The sequence below is a fragment of the Brachyhypopomus gauderio genome, chromosome 1 (assembly GCF_052324685.1).
Source record: "Brachyhypopomus gauderio isolate BG-103 chromosome 1, BGAUD_0.2, whole genome shotgun sequence".
Classification (NCBI taxonomy): Eukaryota; Metazoa; Chordata; class Actinopteri; order Gymnotiformes; family Hypopomidae; genus Brachyhypopomus; species Brachyhypopomus gauderio.
The window spans coordinates 41,341,939-41,361,938 of record NC_135211.1 but is presented as its reverse complement, the minus strand read 5'-3'; the positions used below and the strand labels follow the sequence as shown (position 1 = coordinate 41,361,938).

Sequence of the window (20,000 nt, the reverse complement as noted above, 5' to 3'; positions counted from 1 at the left end):
CTGGGTTTATTTGGTTACTCTAAAGTGCTAATGGCTCACACAACAGTTATTCTTTGCCAGACCTAAATGAGACCCAGACGAGCTGAGACAAACACTGATGTGGAGTCAGATCTACTAGTGTGGTTTTGCCACGGCAGGCTGGTTTGCAGGGTCTCTGAGCAGCTCTCAGATCAGTCTCTCCGGGCTTTACCGTCATCTGACAGCAGATCTCCCGCTGCTGGAGATCTTCACAAGTGTGTCGTCATGCACAGAGTGCACCACAAATTGGGTGTTTAGTGTGACATCCAATCAGTCATCTCCTTGTAGCTAAAAGGGTTGAAACGTTCCTCTAATAAACTGTTCCCTTCACAGCCTGGTGAGAGGTTCGCGTTTGAGTTCATGTTTGGGGTTCATGATGAAACAGGGGATCGGGATTAGTGTTAATAATAGATCATGGAATACCCATAAATGCTAGCTGGTAGTCCGTGTGAAAACTGCAAACGAAAGCATGGTAAATAACACGAAATCTTACACATTTGTTATTAGTCACAATTACATTGATTTCTGGGTACAGGCATCCTTTAACAAAGGCCATTTTTGAGAGATGACCACTTTTTTTTCTTCAGATAACAATTATGTCAGTGATGACTACTGTGTCAGAGTTGACGATTACGTCAGTGATGAGTTCTGTATCAGAGATGACTATTGTTTCACAGATTATTGTCAGAGATCATTAGTGTGTCAGAGACACCTATTGTGTACGAGATGATTGCTGTGTCAGAGATGACTACTGTATCAGATTTGTTTCAATACGATTTGAGTATAAGTCTGATTCAGTATGATTGTGACAATGGGTTTTAATTTAAGTGTTTAAGGGCAATTAAAATTTTGATCACATATAAACCTCCAACATGATGAACGGTATGAAAGTTTAATTTAAGAAAAGGCTGTTTTATCGATTTAAAAAGGTTCTCTCCATTTGTATACATTGACAGAATAAATAAGCAATCCTGTGTGTTTGGACAGAGGAACTAACGTATTATCAAATTACCCACTAACGCCCTTTCAGGGAATACAGAGGGTCTCATGTCAACACTAAAACATCCACTCTCCCGAAAAACAAAACAAGTCACCACTCAGTAGGAGGGCACCTGTCTGCGCTGAACATGATACTATTGGGGCAGTGAGCTGTCAATCATTCACAAGTGTTTTTGGAGCAGAACAAAGGGGAGGAGTTAGGGCAGCGGAGGTGACAGGAAGAGATGCAAGATTACACCCCACCTAACACGCTGCTGTTACACTCTGTGTGTGTGTGTGTGTGTGTGTGTGTGTGTGTGTGTGTTCAGATGGTGGAGGATCAGAGATCTTAGGGACAAAACACCACAAAAGGGATTTGGTTACTTTGGCCACTTTAGCAAGCAAATCCTGTATCTTGGTATCTTGAACCGCTTACAAGATAAACTGACAAAGTGGAGAGACCCCCCCCCCCCCCCCCCCCGCCCCTCCCTCCCTCCCTCAGAGCCCCGAGAGGTTACGGGACGCACCTTCTCGTCAGGTATGGTCTGACGCACGTTGTCAAGGTAACTTCGGATGTCCTCCACGTTGGTGTAGCGCAGGAGAATGCGAGCGAAGTCCTCCTCGCTGATGGTGGTCATACCTCTGGAGTAGTTGAGGAACTCAATCTCCAACATCTCCGTCTGCAGATTATCCATGAACCTGCGAGAGAGAGAGAGATGGATGTGTATTTTTTTTTCCTATATTTATTATTAGATGCAGATACTGATGATAAAGAATAAACAAGGATGCTCCTCGGGAGAGGGGAGTGTGTGAACATCATCCATACCTGTAGAAGTCATCAAACGTTAGCTCCGCCTTCCCCTTCTTTCCAAAGAAATGCACCAGCAGCGTTGTGTCAATCATCATGCTCTCATCAACGCGCTGTGATTGGCCAGGGAGAGTGAAAGAGGGTGGGGGCAAGAGATTAAAAAAATAAGGTCAGTGAGCGACAAAACCATGGTTACGTCCTTGCCAATGGGGGCCGTCCGTCACAGAGCCATCCATGGTGCCATCCAATCAGGGCGTCATCACAGGGCGGAGGACGGGCTGCGCACGAGCCGATCTTTATACCTGCAGCATGGTGTAGGACCAGTGCCAAGAGTCCGTCCAAGCGGTATAAAGATCGAAGGAGCAACTGAACAGACACACAGAGACCGGCACACATGCCCACACACACGAACACACACACATACGTACAAACACAAAGACACATGCAGACAAACACACACACATGCCTCGTGGGGACACACTGCAGAGACGGAGACGGACGAGGAGACGAGGCAAGACCATGCAAGGTATCAGGGCACACGCGCACACACACACACACACACACACACACACACACACACACACTCTGAAGCTCTGCTGGGACATCATAAAGCACAAAGCCAGAACCTGCCATCTGTAACAAGGCAATGTGGGCGGAGCCTGTCATGCTAAACTTGGGCGGGACCAAGCAGGGGTGTCTCATGTCCTCAAAGGCTCTGTGCATTCATGACAACCAAAGCCGTAGCCCATGCTTTGGCTATACCTCCAGATTATAATCCTAAGTCGTGGAGAAACCGTTTCGCCCGTCGGGAAAGTTACAGAGAGAAAAAGAACGTTTTCGTTTGACAACTCAAAGCTCTGGTGGACAGCGAAGCAGAAAGACTGCGTAGGAGCAGATGGCGTTTGGTGTGTGTGAAGTCTGTAGGGGACAATACCTTAAACAAGACCACATATGTTATAGAGCACAGCAGCTACGTGAACGCTTCCTCATCGAGATAATTAAAACTCACACTCGCTGAAGCTGTACACACGACCGGGTGTGTCTTTACACTCATCTCTCTCTCTCTCTCTCACACACACTCACACACACACACACACAAGCCTCCGTTTGCCTTTGCAGACCTCACCATTCATTCCCTTCCAGTTAATTAAAGCATGGCCATCTAATTGATCTCCTGGAAGACTGACATCACAAGCACAATGTCACAGTTCCCGGAAACCATTACTGTGAAGTCATCATCACATGATTCCATGGCGACAGCCACGCCTCCAACATGGCAGAGACAACCCTCAGGCACTTTTGGCTTTTTGATCTCAGTGCACAGGTGATAAACAGTGATTACCTATTCCAACCCTGAAGATGAGAAACTCACGCTAACACACCCACTACAAACACACACAGTGACTCAGACGCTCCTAGTATATATTTGTCAGTCACTTGCCTATAAACGTGCGCACACACACACACACACACACACACACACTTGCATTAAGAGACCCTGTACTCTATACAAATAGCCTTAACTAACTGCTGTGTCATCTGAAATACCCTAACATAAATGTCTTTGTCTCTCTCTCACACACACACACACACACACACACACACACACACACACACACACACACACACACACACACACACACACACACTGAGTGACTGGCAGGCTGGGTAAATAAAGTTCAGATGTGCAGCTTGACAGGACCATTAGGCTGGAGTGTTCTCTTCTACAGCCATTAGAGTCCCTCAGACAGCCTGCTGGCCATCCAAACACACCCCTCCCTCTCACGTACCCGCACACGTGAGCAGAATAATCTCTCACAAGTTCACACTGTGGCGTCTTTTTTCAGTCCTAAAAACAAAACACTCTCTTGCAAACATAAAAACGGGTAAAGCACAAAAGGGACACCAATGAACACAGACAACGACAAGCACAACAGTCAACTTCATTTCTACAAGCACTTCTGGAACCTTCCACATGTACGAACCTTCCGGAACCTTCTGCATACATGAACCTTCCGGAACCTTCCACATGTATGAACCTTCCGGAACCTTCCACATGTATGAACCTTCCTCGTGTATTAACTTTCCGGAACCTTCCACATGTATGAACCTTAAGTATGTATGAATTTTCTAGAACCTTCCACATGTATGAGCGCCAGACTTACTGTCAACTGAACACAGAAGAGAAATGAGGAATGAATAAGGCATGATAACAGATGAGTGGACAACCACCATGGTACTATAGAAACTGGTTTCTATAGAGAGAGGGTGACTGGTGTAACGGGAGGGTCGCTTCCTTCCAGGGAACTCGGACAACACCATCCTCATAGCCTGGTGTCATCACTGGCCCCGCCCTCTCTGCCCCCAGGTCTGAGACGCCTCTCGGTGAGGTTGTGGTGTGTGAGGCCGTGGACCGCGAGGACGCATGACTCAAAAATAAAGGTGATGGTGAGCATGTGCAGGGTTGGAGGGCGGGGCTGTACCTCTGCCAGGTCGGAAAACAGGGCGTGGCTTGCGCCTCGTCTCAACACGTCCCAGTAGCTGCGCTCTGTGGCCCCTGCCTCACCACTTTCTCTTTTCAAGGCCTGCGTGGGGTTGGGGGGGTGCGGAGGGGTGAGGGGGGGGGGGGGGGGGGGGTGCGGCAGCACAGGGATAGCCATTAGCTCTCTAATGTCGCTAACCGTGTGCTCAGCAGAACTGAAACGACAGCGTGTCGCAAATAGGGGAAAAAAGATGCTTCGTTAGCGATATGCTAATTGAAGTTAAATGAGATTAGTTAGCAATATGCTAATTGAAGTTAAATGAGATTAGTTAGCAATATGCTAATTGAGGTTAGATGAAATTCGTTCGTGTTTCTTTATTATTATGTGATGTAAAACTACAAGCCTTCCAGGAAAAATACTACTTGACTTCATCTATGATTACTTCAATGAAGTGGAATTGTTAAAAACGGTGTAAAAGTTCATTAATGTAAATCTTTCTTCAGGCTGTTTCAACCAGGGCTGATTTGCCTGAAGAAAGGAGCCTGTGGGAATTTGGAGTAATTAATCTGAAAGCAAAGTGTTTTGCCCAGCGGGGAATCTACCCAACAGAATCTACCCAACAGAATCTGTACTGCCCACCTACAAAATCATTACCTCACAGAGCTGAAAGATTATGAGATATAACGATAATGTAAGTGCCATAAGACTGAGATATACTGATAATATATAGTGTTAAGACATCACCTCAGTGCCGTAAGACTGAGATATACTGATAATATATAGTGTTAAGACATCACCTCAGTGCCGTAAGACTGAGATATACTGATAATATATACCATTAGACATCACCTCAGTGCTCAGAGATATATTGATAATGTATAATGTACTTCATTACCTCATAGTGCTTTATGCCTGAAATATAATTATGTTTAATGTAAGACATTACCTCTCAGTGCTGTAAGAGTAAGATTAATAATAGCAGAATATAAGACTATAAGAGATACATATTACATAATCTAAGACTTTTAATGAAAAGCCTCCCGCAGTCGGCAGTGACCAGATTAGATTAGAATGTCAGTGTAACAGTTTCTCTCTTCTCTCTGTCCCTCTCTCTCCTCTCTCTCTCTCTCTCTCTCTCTCTCTCTCTCTCTCTCTCTCTCTCTCTCTCTCTCTCTCTCTCTCTCAGATCCTCTTCCATCCTCATTCACTCTCTCTGTCCCACCCTTCACTTTTCAGAGGTGAAGCCACTTTGTGCAAACATCACAGGAGGACCACCAGGTCAGTGTGTGTGTGTGTGTGTGTGTGTGTGGGTGGGGTAGGGTAAGGTCACAGCGTTAGACTAAGTGCTTTTGAAACACTCCTGTTCCTGCTCAATAGAAAACACATTCACAGCCACAGTTTCTCTTCGGCCGACGGCCCGGGCGTGTCCCTGACCCGCCACTGACCATGTTTGGAATGGACTTGTTACTGTTAAAAAAAAAATCAATCTGAATCAAATTTGCCTGCTGTGGTCAAAAGTCACAGCGGCTGTTTGACCCCAGCAGGGTCAGGTTGGGCGTGCGAGCCTGGTCTACTGCATCCTCTCTGATCTCACGTGCACGCTCATTAGCCTTGTGCACTCCTGTGGCGTTCTTGTGCACTCCTGTGGCGTTCTCTCCCTATTTGCCCCCTAAAACCCCGCCCACCATTTTACCTCCAAGACACTCAGAGGTCAAAGGTCAAAGGCTACGTACGCTGTTGACGGGGGCGACCTGATATCCATAGAGTTGCATACTCTATCCCGATCAGGGGTGAGGGGCGGGGCATTGAGTGAGGAAGAGGAGGAGACAGAGTTAGGGAGGAAGAAGAGGAATAGACATGTTAGAACAAGCACAGACAGGAAGTGGTTGGACCAGACAGAAATATTTACACACCTTTTCTCTCTGACCTCCTTGGACTGAATGAATACAATAGCTTTCTCAAAGCTACTATAGTACAACACTCAGAATACAATGGTAAAAATATGTGTCAACTGCTCACCTTGATTAATTAAATAGCTCAAAATATTCATCATTATGTTTGTTATGGTGTGTGTGTGTGTGTGTGTGTGTGTGTGTGTGTGTGTGTGTGGTTGGGGGGAGGGTTGGTCTGGTTCCCAACACCTAACTCCCTTAAAATAACAGTGAAAATATTCATTCAGCAAACCATGATTCCACTGATACTGGTTACCATGGTGAGAAAACACGTACACACAAGAGGTATTTCTCTCTACAGCAGAAAGACCAAGAAAAAAAATTGGTTTGTGATTTTTATCAGCTTAAACAACATTCTTCAGTCAAATTGAAAATCACACGCTGCACAGCTCTGCCGGTTCTCCTCATCTCCTCCCCGGAGTTTCATGTTTACATGGCCCTACACCATCTGTTCAGTGGAGATGTCACCCAACCATGAAATACTGAAGGACTGAAGCCATCCTGGATTCTCTCCGTGATGGACACCACACATCATCTGGGGGGCATTTTGGCTCCTTCTCTGACTCCCCAGGCCAACAAACTCGCTTCATTCACTTAACAATGAGCAACTGATATGTGTACAAGAACATCCTCTAGGGAGAGAATTAGAAGGTCTGCTGCTCATCTACTAACCCAACAAATCAATCTTCTAACCCGACAAACCCACCTTCTAACCAAACCCACCTCCTAACCAGACAAACCCATGTTCACATGCAGCTCCTAACCCAACCAAACCTTCTTATAACCAGACAAACCCATTTCTTAACCAACCCATTTTAACCTACCATTTCCATCCCTGATATGTCTCTACACAATCCCATTCCGAAACCCTCCAGACTCTGATATCCAACACTCATTTCATACCTCCACATCTTCTCACCCAACACCATGTCCTGGTCCCACCCACTGCCTAATATCAGGTTGGGTCTTCTCTATAGTGGAGCCACTCTCTGGCCTGCATGATTCGACAGTCAGGGCCTTCTTACCAGCTGAGCAGACTTCTCCATGTCTCCCTTTCTCCCTCTCTTCTCATTCTTCTTCCTGAAGATCTCCTGCAGCTGGGGAAGAGGACAACGCATGGGATGCTCGCCCACACTCGGCTTTCTCCGATCGTTCAACGCACAGCCGATCAGTAATCAATTACATGAAATCCATTCATAAATGGGGCAATCAGTCATTTATGCAACGCATTCAATAACATTTTTCTCTAAAGAAATCCCAAAAGGAATTAAATCAATACTGAATTAGAGCAGCAGTGTTCAGATCAGGTTCTAGCAGTCCTTAGTCTAGGTTCTGGTTCTGGGACACTATCAGTGTTAGGTGTAGGACTACTCTCCACCCTACCCACAAGGCCTGATGGACCGAGCGGTGAGGCTCAGAACCAAGCGTTTAATGGCTGAAAGATGCCTGTTGTCTTACCACCAGGAATTCATGCTTGTCCACCATCTGGTTACCATCGGCGTCAAACATGTTGAAGGCGATTTTAAAGCCAGCATGAGGCTCTGAGGAGAGAGACAAGCAAATCATGGTATCCAAATCCAAGCTGGTATCCATCATGAGATAATGTACATAATTATGAAGTCATAGTGCTGCAGGAGTCTTTGGTAGAGTGATTGTTCCTTGAAGATGTAAAATAATAGAACAATCAGATTCTAGAATCTCGTCAAGCGTCTTAGAATCCAGATCTATACCGACCGTGCACTTAAAATTTATAATATTTTTAAATATTCATGAGGCCCTAAATGGGAACCCATAAAGGTGCACCAATGCTGAGACAACACTACTGGAAATGGGTTATTAGACTGATGCTCAAGTGCAGATAGATTTTATCTGTTCTATACCAGAAAACACGTCAATCATAGTACAATAGAACAAACTTAACAGAGAAAAGCCACTTCTGACTAATCCCACCCACTTTTGAATATTCAAATTGCCCCCCCCCCCCAGTGTATGGTTGGTTCTGTTGCGCCCCTCCCCCCGCAGCTGCAGCCCGCACGCCCTGATGCTTTCATCACTTTTCCCAGGTGTGTTTTTGAACTTGCTAAGAGGCCACGGGTCTCCATGGCGTCGCGTTGCCGTGGGAACGGCGGCGTGGTCGAGGTTGCCTATTGAAGTGCTTTATGTTGCAGGAGACGATGATGACACGCCCAGTCTGACCCGACCTGACCCCCGCAATGCACCACCCAGGCCATAACACACACCTCTCTGTAGACGGCGTGTGTTTGTTTACATGTACAGCATTCAGAAGCCTCAACACTGTTCTGGGGACAGCAGAGTCAGACGTGTGCGCTGATAAACCTTCTGTCCACTTGACGTGGACGTGAGAACACAGCAGCTGTTCACACTTCTCACCGCAACACACACTGGGGCAGCTCGCCTTCGCTGTTCAGTGTGAGAGACGAGCCACCGGAACACACACCACACGTGAACGCCAACACATTCAGTGTGAGCGCACTGCAGGTCGTGACCCCATGACCCGCTGGGGCCAGGTCGCGACCCCACCCTCTGTAGTTTCTGAAGACGCTCGGCATTCAATAACTGTCTGTATCTCAAAGTTTCCCTTCCTTTTCTCTCTCTGTCCATCTCTCTCTCTGTCCATCTCTCTGTCTTAAGATGAGATTGTGGGTGGGGCTCTGGTAAGGCTGAGCTTTGGAAACGATACATCTGTAACAACGGGACTGAGAAGGGCTCTATGTATGTATGTATATATAGAGAGAAGAAGATTTCAGGTGAGTAACTGCAGTGTACTGTAGTGAGAGACGTACAGATAGGCAACATTGATATGGAAGTACATGGAGTTTCCAGAGAATCAGGACGTTTCAGACAGAGGCTTCATCAGCATCTTGAAGAAGCACAGCTGATAAAGGGCCTCTGGAAACTCTGCGAGAGAAACCCTCTCTCTCTCTATGTATTTATAAATTACAGAAAGACGGAGAATGGCCAATGGAAGAAGACAGAGAGGATGACAGAGAGGACGACAGAGAGCTTCTACTCACTTGTCAAGATGCAGAGCAGGAAGAGATACTCCGTGTAAGCGATGATCCCTGTATGGGAAGATCAAAGGGTCATATGCGTGCCGCTAATGTACAGTATCACACTAACAGCCCCCAAATGGCCTAGCCCGGGCCCCCCGCGCCCCCACACCCCCTCCCTGCCCCGTCTCCACCGGGAGAGCAAGCAAGCAGTTCTTCTGAAGGCGGATTAATATGTTTACTGGTTCCCAAAGCCCCGGGGGCCTCACAGATACAGGCGGACACCGCCGCGCTCCTCAGACCACGGTGAGTAATCCCTGCTGTCATGATGATAAGATCTAAAAAGGGGCCTCTGGCACCGGGATGTGGTAGGCCCAGGACGGGCCCACACACTGGGGACTGGCAGGCCCAGGACGGGCCCACACACTGGGGACCGGCAGGCCCAGGACGGGCCCACACACTGGGGACGTGTGACCGTCGGGGCTCGGGGATTGATGGCCAGGTGGAGTTTTGGAGAGGCTGCAGTCAGAAGGAGAGGACAAGCAAAAAAAGGGGGATATTGTGGGGTACATGCTGTGTGTGTGTGTGTGTGTGTGTGTGTGTGTGTGTGTGTGTGTGTGTGTGTGTGTGTGTGTGTGTGTGTGTGTGTGTGTGTGTATGGAGAGAAAGACACAGAGGGAAAATAAGAAAAGGAAGATGGAAGCTCCTGAGGATGTTTTTGTAAGAAGAGCAGTGGACAGTCAGAGACGTTACGGATATACGTTACAACACTGAGAGCTTGGTCCTCACTTTACACGTGTGTGTGTGTGTGTGTGTGTGTGTGTGTGTGTGTGGAGACAGCGGGCTACAGTTCTGGGTGACTGAACCGAGTGTTTGTGGAGAGCAGCTTCATGTCTGCAGGAGTAGAACCTGACACTCTGGGTGCTGTTCAGTCAGTAGAGCAAACGTTCTCTCTCACACACACAGCACACAGAGCAGGAAACAGACCACACACCCTCTCCACACAGTCCTTCATGAAGTCCCTGATTCCAACCTGCTCAGTCCCTAAACTTCTAGAACTACAACATAGAAGTGGTTACGGGGTGAAGTTCTAGAACCACTGCAAGTAAGTGGTTAGGGTTCAAAGGTCAAGAACTACCCCATGAAAGTGGTCATGGTGTGACGTTCTAGAACTACCCCATGAAAGTGGTCATGATGTGAAGTTCTAAAACGTCCCCATGAAAGTGGTCATGGTGTGACATTCTAGAACGTCCCCATGTTCTAGAATGACCCTAAGAAAGCCGATATTTGCTAAAGCTCCAGGTCTACTGCATGGAAGTAGTTATGGGTAAAAGTTGTAGTGCTCCATTACCAGCCTGGTGTCTCTCTCACTGACTCTAATCAGTAGGTGCGTTAAATCTAAGAACAAGTACTATGCAGTGGCAGCCTGAATGTTGCTGTTCCTCCACTAACCTCCATCATGGATGCCTTCTAAGGTAAAGATAACATGTCATGTTTGGATTTGTGGGAGTTTCGAGACCCGGGCAGGAGGGTCTAGTGACAGGACCTCACAAAAACTCTGGGAAAGGATTCTAGAAGGTTCTGAAATGGAACCCTCGCAGTCTTCATCCGTGTCTGGGCTCTTTGCGGACATTAATGAGGTTTCTACGGACAATGTGTTCAAGTTATTATTAAATGTTTTAGGTAAAGTTTTTAAGGTTGTGCTTACAGATGTAGTTGCCTGCTACAATAACATTGTTGTTCCCCCAGAGCTGTGGGGATGGTTGGGGCTGTGTCTCCATTCAGGCCGCTGTTGTGCAGGTGCAGCTGTGATGTTTCTCAGCGAGGACTACGACCTCTAGCTGATGATTCGGACATCTTTGTTTGCCAAAATGAATCGCTCGGTCACTTCTAAGGATTGTTTGAAATGATATTATCTGAATTATCCTCCAGAGTCCAGTGAAGGAAAGGCCTCATGTTTGTGCATGTCAGGCAGAGAGCACTCCACACACACACACACACACACACACACACACACAGCACACATACATATACACATTAACATACATACACACACCCACACACACTCATGCACACACCGCACACATGTGCACAAACACACATATACACTACTCTCAAAACTTTAAGAACTTAAATGGCACTCTGACCTTTATTCCTCTAAACTTCTGAATGCACAGGTCCAACTGTTCAGTGTTTCAGTACCTTTTGTACAACTTGCTGTTCACAAATTCACAACTGGAGTTTGATTCATGACTCAACCGATATGTTTCCTGGTTCAGTTAGAATCGGTATTTACTGTAAACAGTCCATCATGCTGTTCACATGTTGAGGTCAGGAGACCAAGTTGACATCATTGATCAACAGCACCTCACTATTGTGAAGCTTCTAACAGGATGTCCTCAGACGGAAGTGGCCACTGAGCTCTGAGTGTCACAGAGTGTCATCAGCAGGTTGCAACAGAGATACAGAGAGACTGGAGGAGTCTCCGACAGGCACAGAAGTGTATCCTTTGGTCACAGCCCACACGGACGACCTTTGTGAACAGTGCCCTGCAGAACTGGATGATGAATGCCATAGACCTCCAAGCACGTCTAAAGGAGTAGCGAGGCACCCAAGAGTGATGTAGGACCATTCTTAACTGTTTGCATCTAAAAACCTGCAGGTCAGCTGAGCCACCGTGCAGAGGCTCATAACTCTGTACCCCAGAACCTCAATGGCCTGAGGGACCTTCAAGAAGAGTGAGGTGCCATGACTCAGCAGACAATAAGTCAATTTGACAGCATGAGGCGTTGTTGTCCAGCAGTAATTGACGCTCAAGTGCACCTGACAAGTTTCAGGGACATTGACATTTATTTTTTGGGGTTTACACACCACTGTTGGCTTTTGTTTCAATAAAGTTTTGAGATGAGGGAATCAACATTGTATGCTTCTACTTAAATGCCACATGATATATGATATACTACATGATATATCACTGTAGTGAGAACTTTTTACATTTACCATAAATTCCAAATATTCCTAACTTTTTGTGAGTAGTGTATGTTTTCACGCAACCTGAGCACATGCATGCATACAAATCTACTCTCTTCTACGTAGTCATTCTCCACAACCAATGGGTTTTGCAGCTCTCCAGACCTAAGTCCTCAGAACATGACTCTCCAGCCCCGCTAGAGGACCCTCGCTACCATCTCCCTACCATCTCAGCACCGATCTTCTCCTGGAAACCGCCCTCCTCAGACGCTCTGGGCACGGGCTCCCGCTAGCTCAACCACTTCAGTTCCTGCGCAACGTTTCAATCATTACAGCGGCACGTTGGCCAACCACGCACCGCACCGACTCCTTGCTCACGCATCGCAGCTCGACGTCAGTCAAGCTAATGAGATAAAGCATCGCTGACAAATATCCACCGCTGTCACTACGATGATAATCATAACGAGGGTGTGTGGGAACGAACAGAAATCAGGCGGGTTCTCGTTAGCAGTCTCGCTGCGGTTACCACCAATGCGTAGATAATTATCACCGCGGGGAAACTGGCCGGATGTCCTGCTGCAAGCTGCTATAAACTCAACGATCTACTGGCGATGGTCCTTCTTACAATCACATATTCATTTATTCTCCACGCCTTCTGGGGGGTTTTAGTTTCTTTTTTTTCAAACTGACATGCAAGACAGTCGCTGGATCCCAGGGACACGGGAAAAGAGAGATGCTAGATGGCAACAAGCAGACACCTGGGACGCCCAGACACCTGGGACGCCCAGACACCTGGGACGCCCAGACACCTGGGACGAGCAGACACCTGGGACGCCCAGACACTTGGGACGAGCAGACACCTGGGACGACCAGACACCTGGGACGACCAGACACCTGGGACGCCCAGACACCTGGGACGCCCAGACACCTGGGACGAGCAGACACCTGGGACGAGCAGACACCTGGGACGAGCAGACACCTGGGACGCCCAGACACCTGGGACGAGCAGACACCTGGGACGAGCAGACACCTGGGACGCCCAGACACTTGGGACGCCCAGACACCTGGGACGAGCAGACACCTGGGACGAGCAGACACCTGGGACGCCCAGACACCTGGGACGTCCAGACACCTGGGACGAGCAGACACCTGGGACGAGCAGACCGTACCTTTGTCCCGCAGGTTCCGGAAGAGTTTGGAGGTTCCTTTCCACACTGGAGGAGTCTCAGACAGGATCTTTTCCAATTCCTGTCTCAAGGATGTGGACATAAGATATGTGAGAGACTAATATTTTTAAATGGGATATATCTGAGTACTTCTAACCATGTATGTGAAAAGCGCTATACAAATAAACTTTGATTTGAAACTTTGATTTGATGTATAACACATACAGTGTTGGTTTAGACTCATTAGTACTACATGAAGGCATTTCTTAAGACACACATCTGCATAACACACTGACCACCATGTTTACTGTACTATGTTCTTTAGTATATACTTTCTCTGCACACTGTGAACACACTACAAACACTCTGAACACTACACGCACTCTGGACACTACACGCACTCTGGACACTACACGCACTCTGGACACTACACACACTCTGGACACTACACACACTCTGGACACTACACACACTCTGGACACTACACACACTGGGTGCATGTACAGTATGACACTCCCTGAAACACACTCAGCTAGTCTGCTACCTGCAGCTGTTTCCTACATATTGGACACGTAAGCAGAAAGAGAAATAAAGGTTTTCTTTACCAGACCTGTTTAGTGAGGGATCTCCAAGGCTTCTTATCTGGTTATGATGAGGATGAGAGAGAGGAAGGGGGAGAGAGAGAGGAAGGGGGAGAGAGAGAGAGAGAGAGAGAGAGAGAGTGGAAACAACAGGTGAATTAATTAGTCATTACCATGATTTTTCCATAGGCAGCTTCTGTAGATTTCTTATTTACACACTCTCACACACTCACACTCTCTCACACAGTCTCACACACTCTCTCACACACTCTCACAGTCTCACACACTCTCTCTCACTCTCACACACATTCTCACACACTCTCACACACTCTCACACACTCTCACACACACTCTCACACACTCTCACACACTCTCACACACTCTCACACACTCTCACACACTCTCTCACACTCTCTCACACTCTCTCACACTCTCTCACACACTCACACTCTCACACACTCTCACACACTCTCTCACACACAGTCTCACACACAGTCTCACACACAGTCTCACACACAGTCTCACACACTCTCACAGTCTCACACACAGTCTCACACTCCCTTCATCTGGTATCAACCCCTTGAAATCACGTTTAGTGGGTAGTAGCATGAGGGGGTGGGGGTGGTGATGGTGGTGGTTTATGCCTTCTTCTACACACACACACACACACCTTACGCCTTCTACACACACATACACACACACACACCTTACGCCTTCTACACACATAGACACACACACACACACACACCTTACGCCTTCTTCTACACACACACACACACACACACACACACACACACACACACACACACACACACACACACACACACACACACACACCTTACGCCTTCTTCTACACACACACACACACACACCTTACGCCTTCTACACACACATAGACACACACACACACATACACACACACACACACCTTACACCTTCTTCTACACACACACACACACACACACACACACACACACCTTACGCCTTCTTCTACACACACACACACACACACCTTACGCCTTCTACACACACATAGACACACACACACACATACACACACACACACACCTTACACCTTCTTCTACACACACACACACACACACACACACCTACCTATATACACATCTAGACACACACACACAGCCCGGATACGCGATGAAAGTTAGGCAGTGCCTGGAGGAGAGGAAGACTAGGGGAGAGGAAGACGGGGGGGGGGAGGGACTGTTCAGTGGGTGGTACTCACTACGAGGTTCGCTCATGGTGACCGACTCGATGAAGTTCTGTGGTGTCATGTACAGCTGGCCCTCGTACTCCACAGAGCTGAACATACGGAAGCGGTGTTCATGAGAAGACATGTGGACATCAGCATCATCCTGGAGGTCCAGTAGAGGAGCCTGCACAACACCACCAGGGCGGAGAAACACCACCACGCTTGAAGCATGTTCAAGATGTCACCAAAATATTGAGGAAAGTATTCAGAACTTGCTTTTCATGTCTGTCCAGAAAGCACTCAACACACCCTCATGCCTTTTTCAAATAAGTATGAGACGAGGAACTGGTTTGTGATCAAAAGTTCGTCGTGGTTATAAATGGTCCAAACCCTTCCATCAAAACGCTTCCCAAATTACGAGGGCAGAGCAGGAAAGTGTTTCCGCATGTTTTCACGTAAGCATCACTTCACATTTCACAGTGTGGTATGCCGACTGTGGTCAAAATATTAAATAAAACGCGGTCAGTGCATTGAACCCCAGAGAAGCTGCTAATTTAACTGGACTAGATCTGTTTGTATACAGACCTACACAACTCAGTCTGTATACAGACCCCTCCGGAAGGGAGTGTCAGCTGGTCTGTAAATGTTGTCTGCAAACTCTGGAAACATGGAGGGATTCATTTCTTAAGGCCCACCTTCAGGGAAAGGGAAAATATTTAACATGCAAGTTAAACTTCTGTCCTGTGCTCCTACTGAAACCTTAAAAGTGCCCAACACAATAACCGCATCATTAGGCTCGTTTCAGCGTGAAGGGCGTTTGGCACATTAAAGAACCGAATAACACATTTAGGAAACCCAGACACACTTCAAAACAACACAGTTCTTTCATCCGTGCTCACACACATTAGTCTCAGAACAAAGATTAATAACAAGATCATTTGAAGTGAGGGAACAAACAGCGATAAAAGACAAAAGAACACACGTCTTAGAAAATATACAACTGATACTTGGCGCTGCGTGTCGGATGAGGAACGACGTGTACAAATACATCACGACTCTCAGCTGTTTTAATAGCGCCTATAATAAACGTGGCGTTTCTGAAAGGTGTTAACTCGGACGGACACCGAACACACGTCTCGTACCGTTTCCTTCGCACACACAGCTGGGAATGACGGAACCAGGCACCGGGTGGCGGCTCGGTTCTTCAGCTCCGAGCGCCTCGCCCCGCTCGTTTCCCGGTACCAGAAGTACATGACGGCGCCTCCGGCCGCCAGCCCCAACCCGGCCACAGCCCTCATCCTGCGATAATGGTTATTAGATCCAAAAAGCTCGTTTGGAGGAGCGGACCGAACCCGTAACGTGCCGAAAAGCGCTCGTATAGTGCGCAGAGCGGCCATGTCTGCTGCTGGGAGAGTCGTGCAGGATTCTCGGTTCTCGCGAGACTCACCGGGGACCGGAGCGCGTGCTTCAACCCAAAACATCCCCCAGAACTTCTGATCCAACATACCAGACGTGATATGGTGCTGGAGGTTAACTCCGTCTGTCTGTTGCATTCAAATATTTGAATAAATATTATTTATTATTAAATAAACATCATTTGTTATTAAATAAACATTATTTATTATTAAATATTATTTTGAATAAATATATATTAATGTCACACTGGAAATCAGACGTTTTGAATATTGCCTATTAGAAAGTTTTAATCTGTCTGCCTTATGGGTATTTGCACATTCAGAATCAGTCAGTTTCGTGTCTTTTCTCCTTTTGATGTGCTCACTGGACACCGAACCCCGAGTCTGATCTAGTCTGATCTAGTCTGAGTCCGATCTACCCTCAGCATCCTTGCGTTATAAACCCATTACTGCTATATTTAGAATGCACATCTGTCCCTTTGTACGACTCTGGTATTTGTGAACCTTTTATCTGCGGAAGGTAATGAACAATTATTCAGAACACCACACACGTTTACTATTGACCCCGAGAACAATTCATCTGCTGTCGTCGGTGCCGCCCGGTTTGGCAGGTAACGGACGTCTCTATTGCTTATATGATCGATATGGATTGATTCTTGGTTAGCTGGAGGCATCGATTTTGTTCGGAGGTATTTCAGGAGATCATAAATACAAATGAGACCGGGGAACCGGTGCAGGGGAGCGGGTCACCCGAGAGGGCCGTTGATGAATGACTTTTGTGTCTAACCGGGTGGGCTGATCGGCGTTTAATGGCATATCTTCATATTGTGGCCCTTAATCTTCCAAACGGTGCCACGGGACACGTTATAAGACGCAGTGGTGGGGCATTTCTGCAGTATCACAGCCATCTGCCATCAAACGGGGATTCTCCTTTGTGCTAATGGGCCCTCTTAACTTCTCTGCGAAGAAAAACTAACAGTAGCTTCAACACAACTTTGATCCCCCAGATCTTTGATTCTTTATTTAAAGCTCAATTAAGAGAATTGTGTTCAAAGAGCACCAGGATGACTGAACTATCTGACAGGGAGGAAGGAGGGGTGGTCCGGGCGGGTCCAACCTCCCATGGGCTGAACAGTAGAGTCAACACCTGTATGAAGTCGCACCTGCATTTTAAAAACAAGAGCATCGTTTTAGTGGACAACATATACGTACACATACATACATACATACATACATACATATTGAATACACGAGGTTTCAATCACGGGGAGGAATAAATCACGGTTTATGTACTGAATACAGATATAGTCAGTCAGGGTCTCTCTCTCTCTCTCTCTCTCTCTCTCTCTCTCTCTCTCTCTCTCTCTCTCGTAAGCTCCGCCCTATTTTCTCCTCCTTGTCTTCCACCTGCCTCCAGTCGTCTCTCGCGCACTACGGTGATTTCGCCCGCGCGCTCTCGTGCGCCAGTACACTCGGTACACCGGCAGTTGCGCATCTCTGCGACAGTGCGCGAGCTTCTCCTCATAACTCGCAACGCTCTCCTGCGTTGTGCAAAGATTTAAAAGACCTTTGGACTCGTTTCTTTTGTAGCTGCTGTGTATAGTTGAACAGTGTTTGCTGCGCGAGGATGACCTCGGGATGTACATGAAACCGATCATCAAAGGTGAGGAGAGGTTCAAAGGATCAAGGAGTTACGTTTCAAACGGAGATCTTTAAAGCCTGCAATTTGCATATGTCAAGAGTGCACTTACATGTAGGACATATTTAAGGTGAAGTCTTCTTCCAGAAGGGCTCATACGCACAGCACCTTCAGATCGCATCAGTGGAGTGTTGGATATAACAGGAGCGACAGAGAGAGAGAGAGAGAGAGAGAGAGAGAGAGAGAGAGAGAGAGAAACCAAAGGACTTCTCCAGGCAACACACGGTAACTTTTTCCTCGTGACTCCCGGGGATGGCGGCGGTGGGAGACTTTATCGGTAGCCTGTCTCACGGCTTGGACAGCTTTGCACACGCGTCTCACGTCCTCCTCCCGGTCCCCGGGGACGCGTCGGTCAGGGAGCACCTGGTGTCCTCGGAGCGCCTGTCTCGCAGCTCCCCCGCGGACCTCACGCATCTTAAAGGCATTCTGCGGCGGAGACAACTGTACTGCCGGACCGGGTACCATCTCCAGATCCTGCCCGACGGAACAGTCCAAGGCACAAGAACAGATCACAGCAAATTCGGTATGTACCATCATTAGTGCTATTATTATTATTATTATTATTATTATTATTATTATTATTATTATTATTATCCGCCCAATTATTATTATTATTATTATTATTATTATTATTATTATTATTATTATTATTATTATTATTATTATTAATGACCGTTATCAGTCCTGGTGTAAGTTAAAGTTTGATCAGGTGTCCCATCATAATTCGGCGCGTCTGCACGTATAGATTAAGTGTGATTAAGATAGATTAAGTGAATGAAGTGTGCGCGTGAAGCGGTCCCGTTAACCGGCAGCGCTGGTCGGTCTGTTCTCACCTCCTCTCATTTATTTTGCCCGCAGGCATTCTGGAGTTCATCAGTCTCGCGGTGGGGATGGTGAGCATTCGCGCTGTGGACAGCGGGCTGTATCTGGGGATGGACAGCAAAGGGAGACTTTACGGCTCGGTAAGCGCGAAAACCACCCAATCCGCCCGCCACATCTCAGCTTAAAGTGTGTGACGGTTACCTTGACGCACAACTTCATCAGAGTTGTATCAAGTTGTGGATTATGTTAAGGTGTAGTAACGTGTAGCAGACGGCAGGGGGCAGGTGTTATTCTGTATATGCTGTATACTATAAAACTGTATGGTTGTCGGTGCGCCGTGACTTACCGTTTGTCTTGCTGTTTTTCCTTATGTCACCTCACACCCACCTCCCCCCACTTCCTCTCCCCTCCCCCCACTTCCTCTCCCCTCCTCCCACTTCCTCTCCCCTCCCCCCACTTCCTCTCCCCTCCTCCCACTTCCTCTCCCCTCCCCCCACTTCCTCTCCCCTCCCCCCACTTCCTCTCCCCTCCGCCCACTTCCTCTCCCCTCCCCCCACTTCCTCTCCCCTCCCCCCACTTCCTCTCCCCTCCCCCCACTTCCTCTCCCCTCCTCCCACTTCCTCTCCCCTCCCCCCACTTCCTCTCCCCTCCCCCCACTTCCTCTCCCCGCAGGAGAAGCTGACGGCCGAGTGTGTCTTCCGCGAGCAGTTCGAGGAGAACTGGTACAACACATACTCCTCCAACCTCTATCGTCACGGCGACAAGGGCCCGCACTACTACGTCGCTCTCAACAAGGACGGGACGTCGCGGGACGGCACGCGGGCCCGAAGGCACCAGCGGTTCACGCACTTCCTGCCCCGGCCCGTGGACCCCGAGCGCGTACCTGA

General features: G+C 47.7%; 2 protein-coding genes across 10 annotated transcripts in view; one reads left to right on the top strand and one right to left on the bottom strand.

The window, feature by feature from the left end:
• micu3a (mitochondrial calcium uptake family, member 3a) overlaps nucleotides 1–16,641 on the bottom strand; it is a 20,069-nt gene extending 3,428 nt beyond the window's left edge. For 2 of the 9 annotated variants that reach the window (XM_077013586.1, XM_077013587.1), the window contains exons 1-11: nucleotides 16,320–16,641; nucleotides 15,211–15,361; nucleotides 13,997–14,028; nucleotides 13,390–13,468; nucleotides 9,275–9,322; nucleotides 7,698–7,780; nucleotides 7,265–7,336; nucleotides 6,021–6,062; nucleotides 4,288–4,389; nucleotides 1,823–1,917; nucleotides 1,524–1,695 (exon numbers count right to left, since the gene is read on the bottom strand). In XM_077013586.1, coding sequence (XP_076869701.1) covers nucleotides 1,524–1,695; nucleotides 1,823–1,917; nucleotides 4,288–4,389; nucleotides 6,021–6,062; nucleotides 7,265–7,336; nucleotides 7,698–7,780; nucleotides 9,275–9,322; nucleotides 13,390–13,468; nucleotides 13,997–14,028; nucleotides 15,211–15,361; nucleotides 16,320–16,574 — 1,131 coding nt within the window. In that variant the 5' untranslated portion in view covers nucleotides 16,575–16,641. The remainder of the gene's footprint in view (nucleotides 1–1,523; nucleotides 1,696–1,822; nucleotides 1,918–4,287; nucleotides 4,390–6,020; nucleotides 6,063–7,264; nucleotides 7,337–7,697; nucleotides 7,781–9,274; nucleotides 9,323–13,389; nucleotides 13,469–13,996; nucleotides 14,029–15,210; nucleotides 15,362–16,319) is intronic. The other 7 variants (XM_077013585.1, XM_077013592.1, XM_077013590.1 and 4 more) reach the window with 7 other exon arrangements.
• Nucleotides 16,642–18,093: 1,452 nt separating this feature from the next.
• fgf20a (fibroblast growth factor 20a) overlaps nucleotides 18,094–20,000 on the top strand; it is a 2,124-nt gene continuing 217 nt past the window's right edge. The window contains exons 1-3 of the mRNA XM_077022726.1: nucleotides 18,094–18,814; nucleotides 19,150–19,253; nucleotides 19,786–20,000. The exon at nucleotides 19,786–20,000 is cut by the window's right edge and continues 217 nt beyond it. Of these exons, the coding sequence (XP_076878841.1) occupies nucleotides 18,544–18,814; nucleotides 19,150–19,253; nucleotides 19,786–20,000 (590 nt within the window). The 5' untranslated portion in view covers nucleotides 18,094–18,543. The remainder of the gene's footprint in view (nucleotides 18,815–19,149; nucleotides 19,254–19,785) is intronic.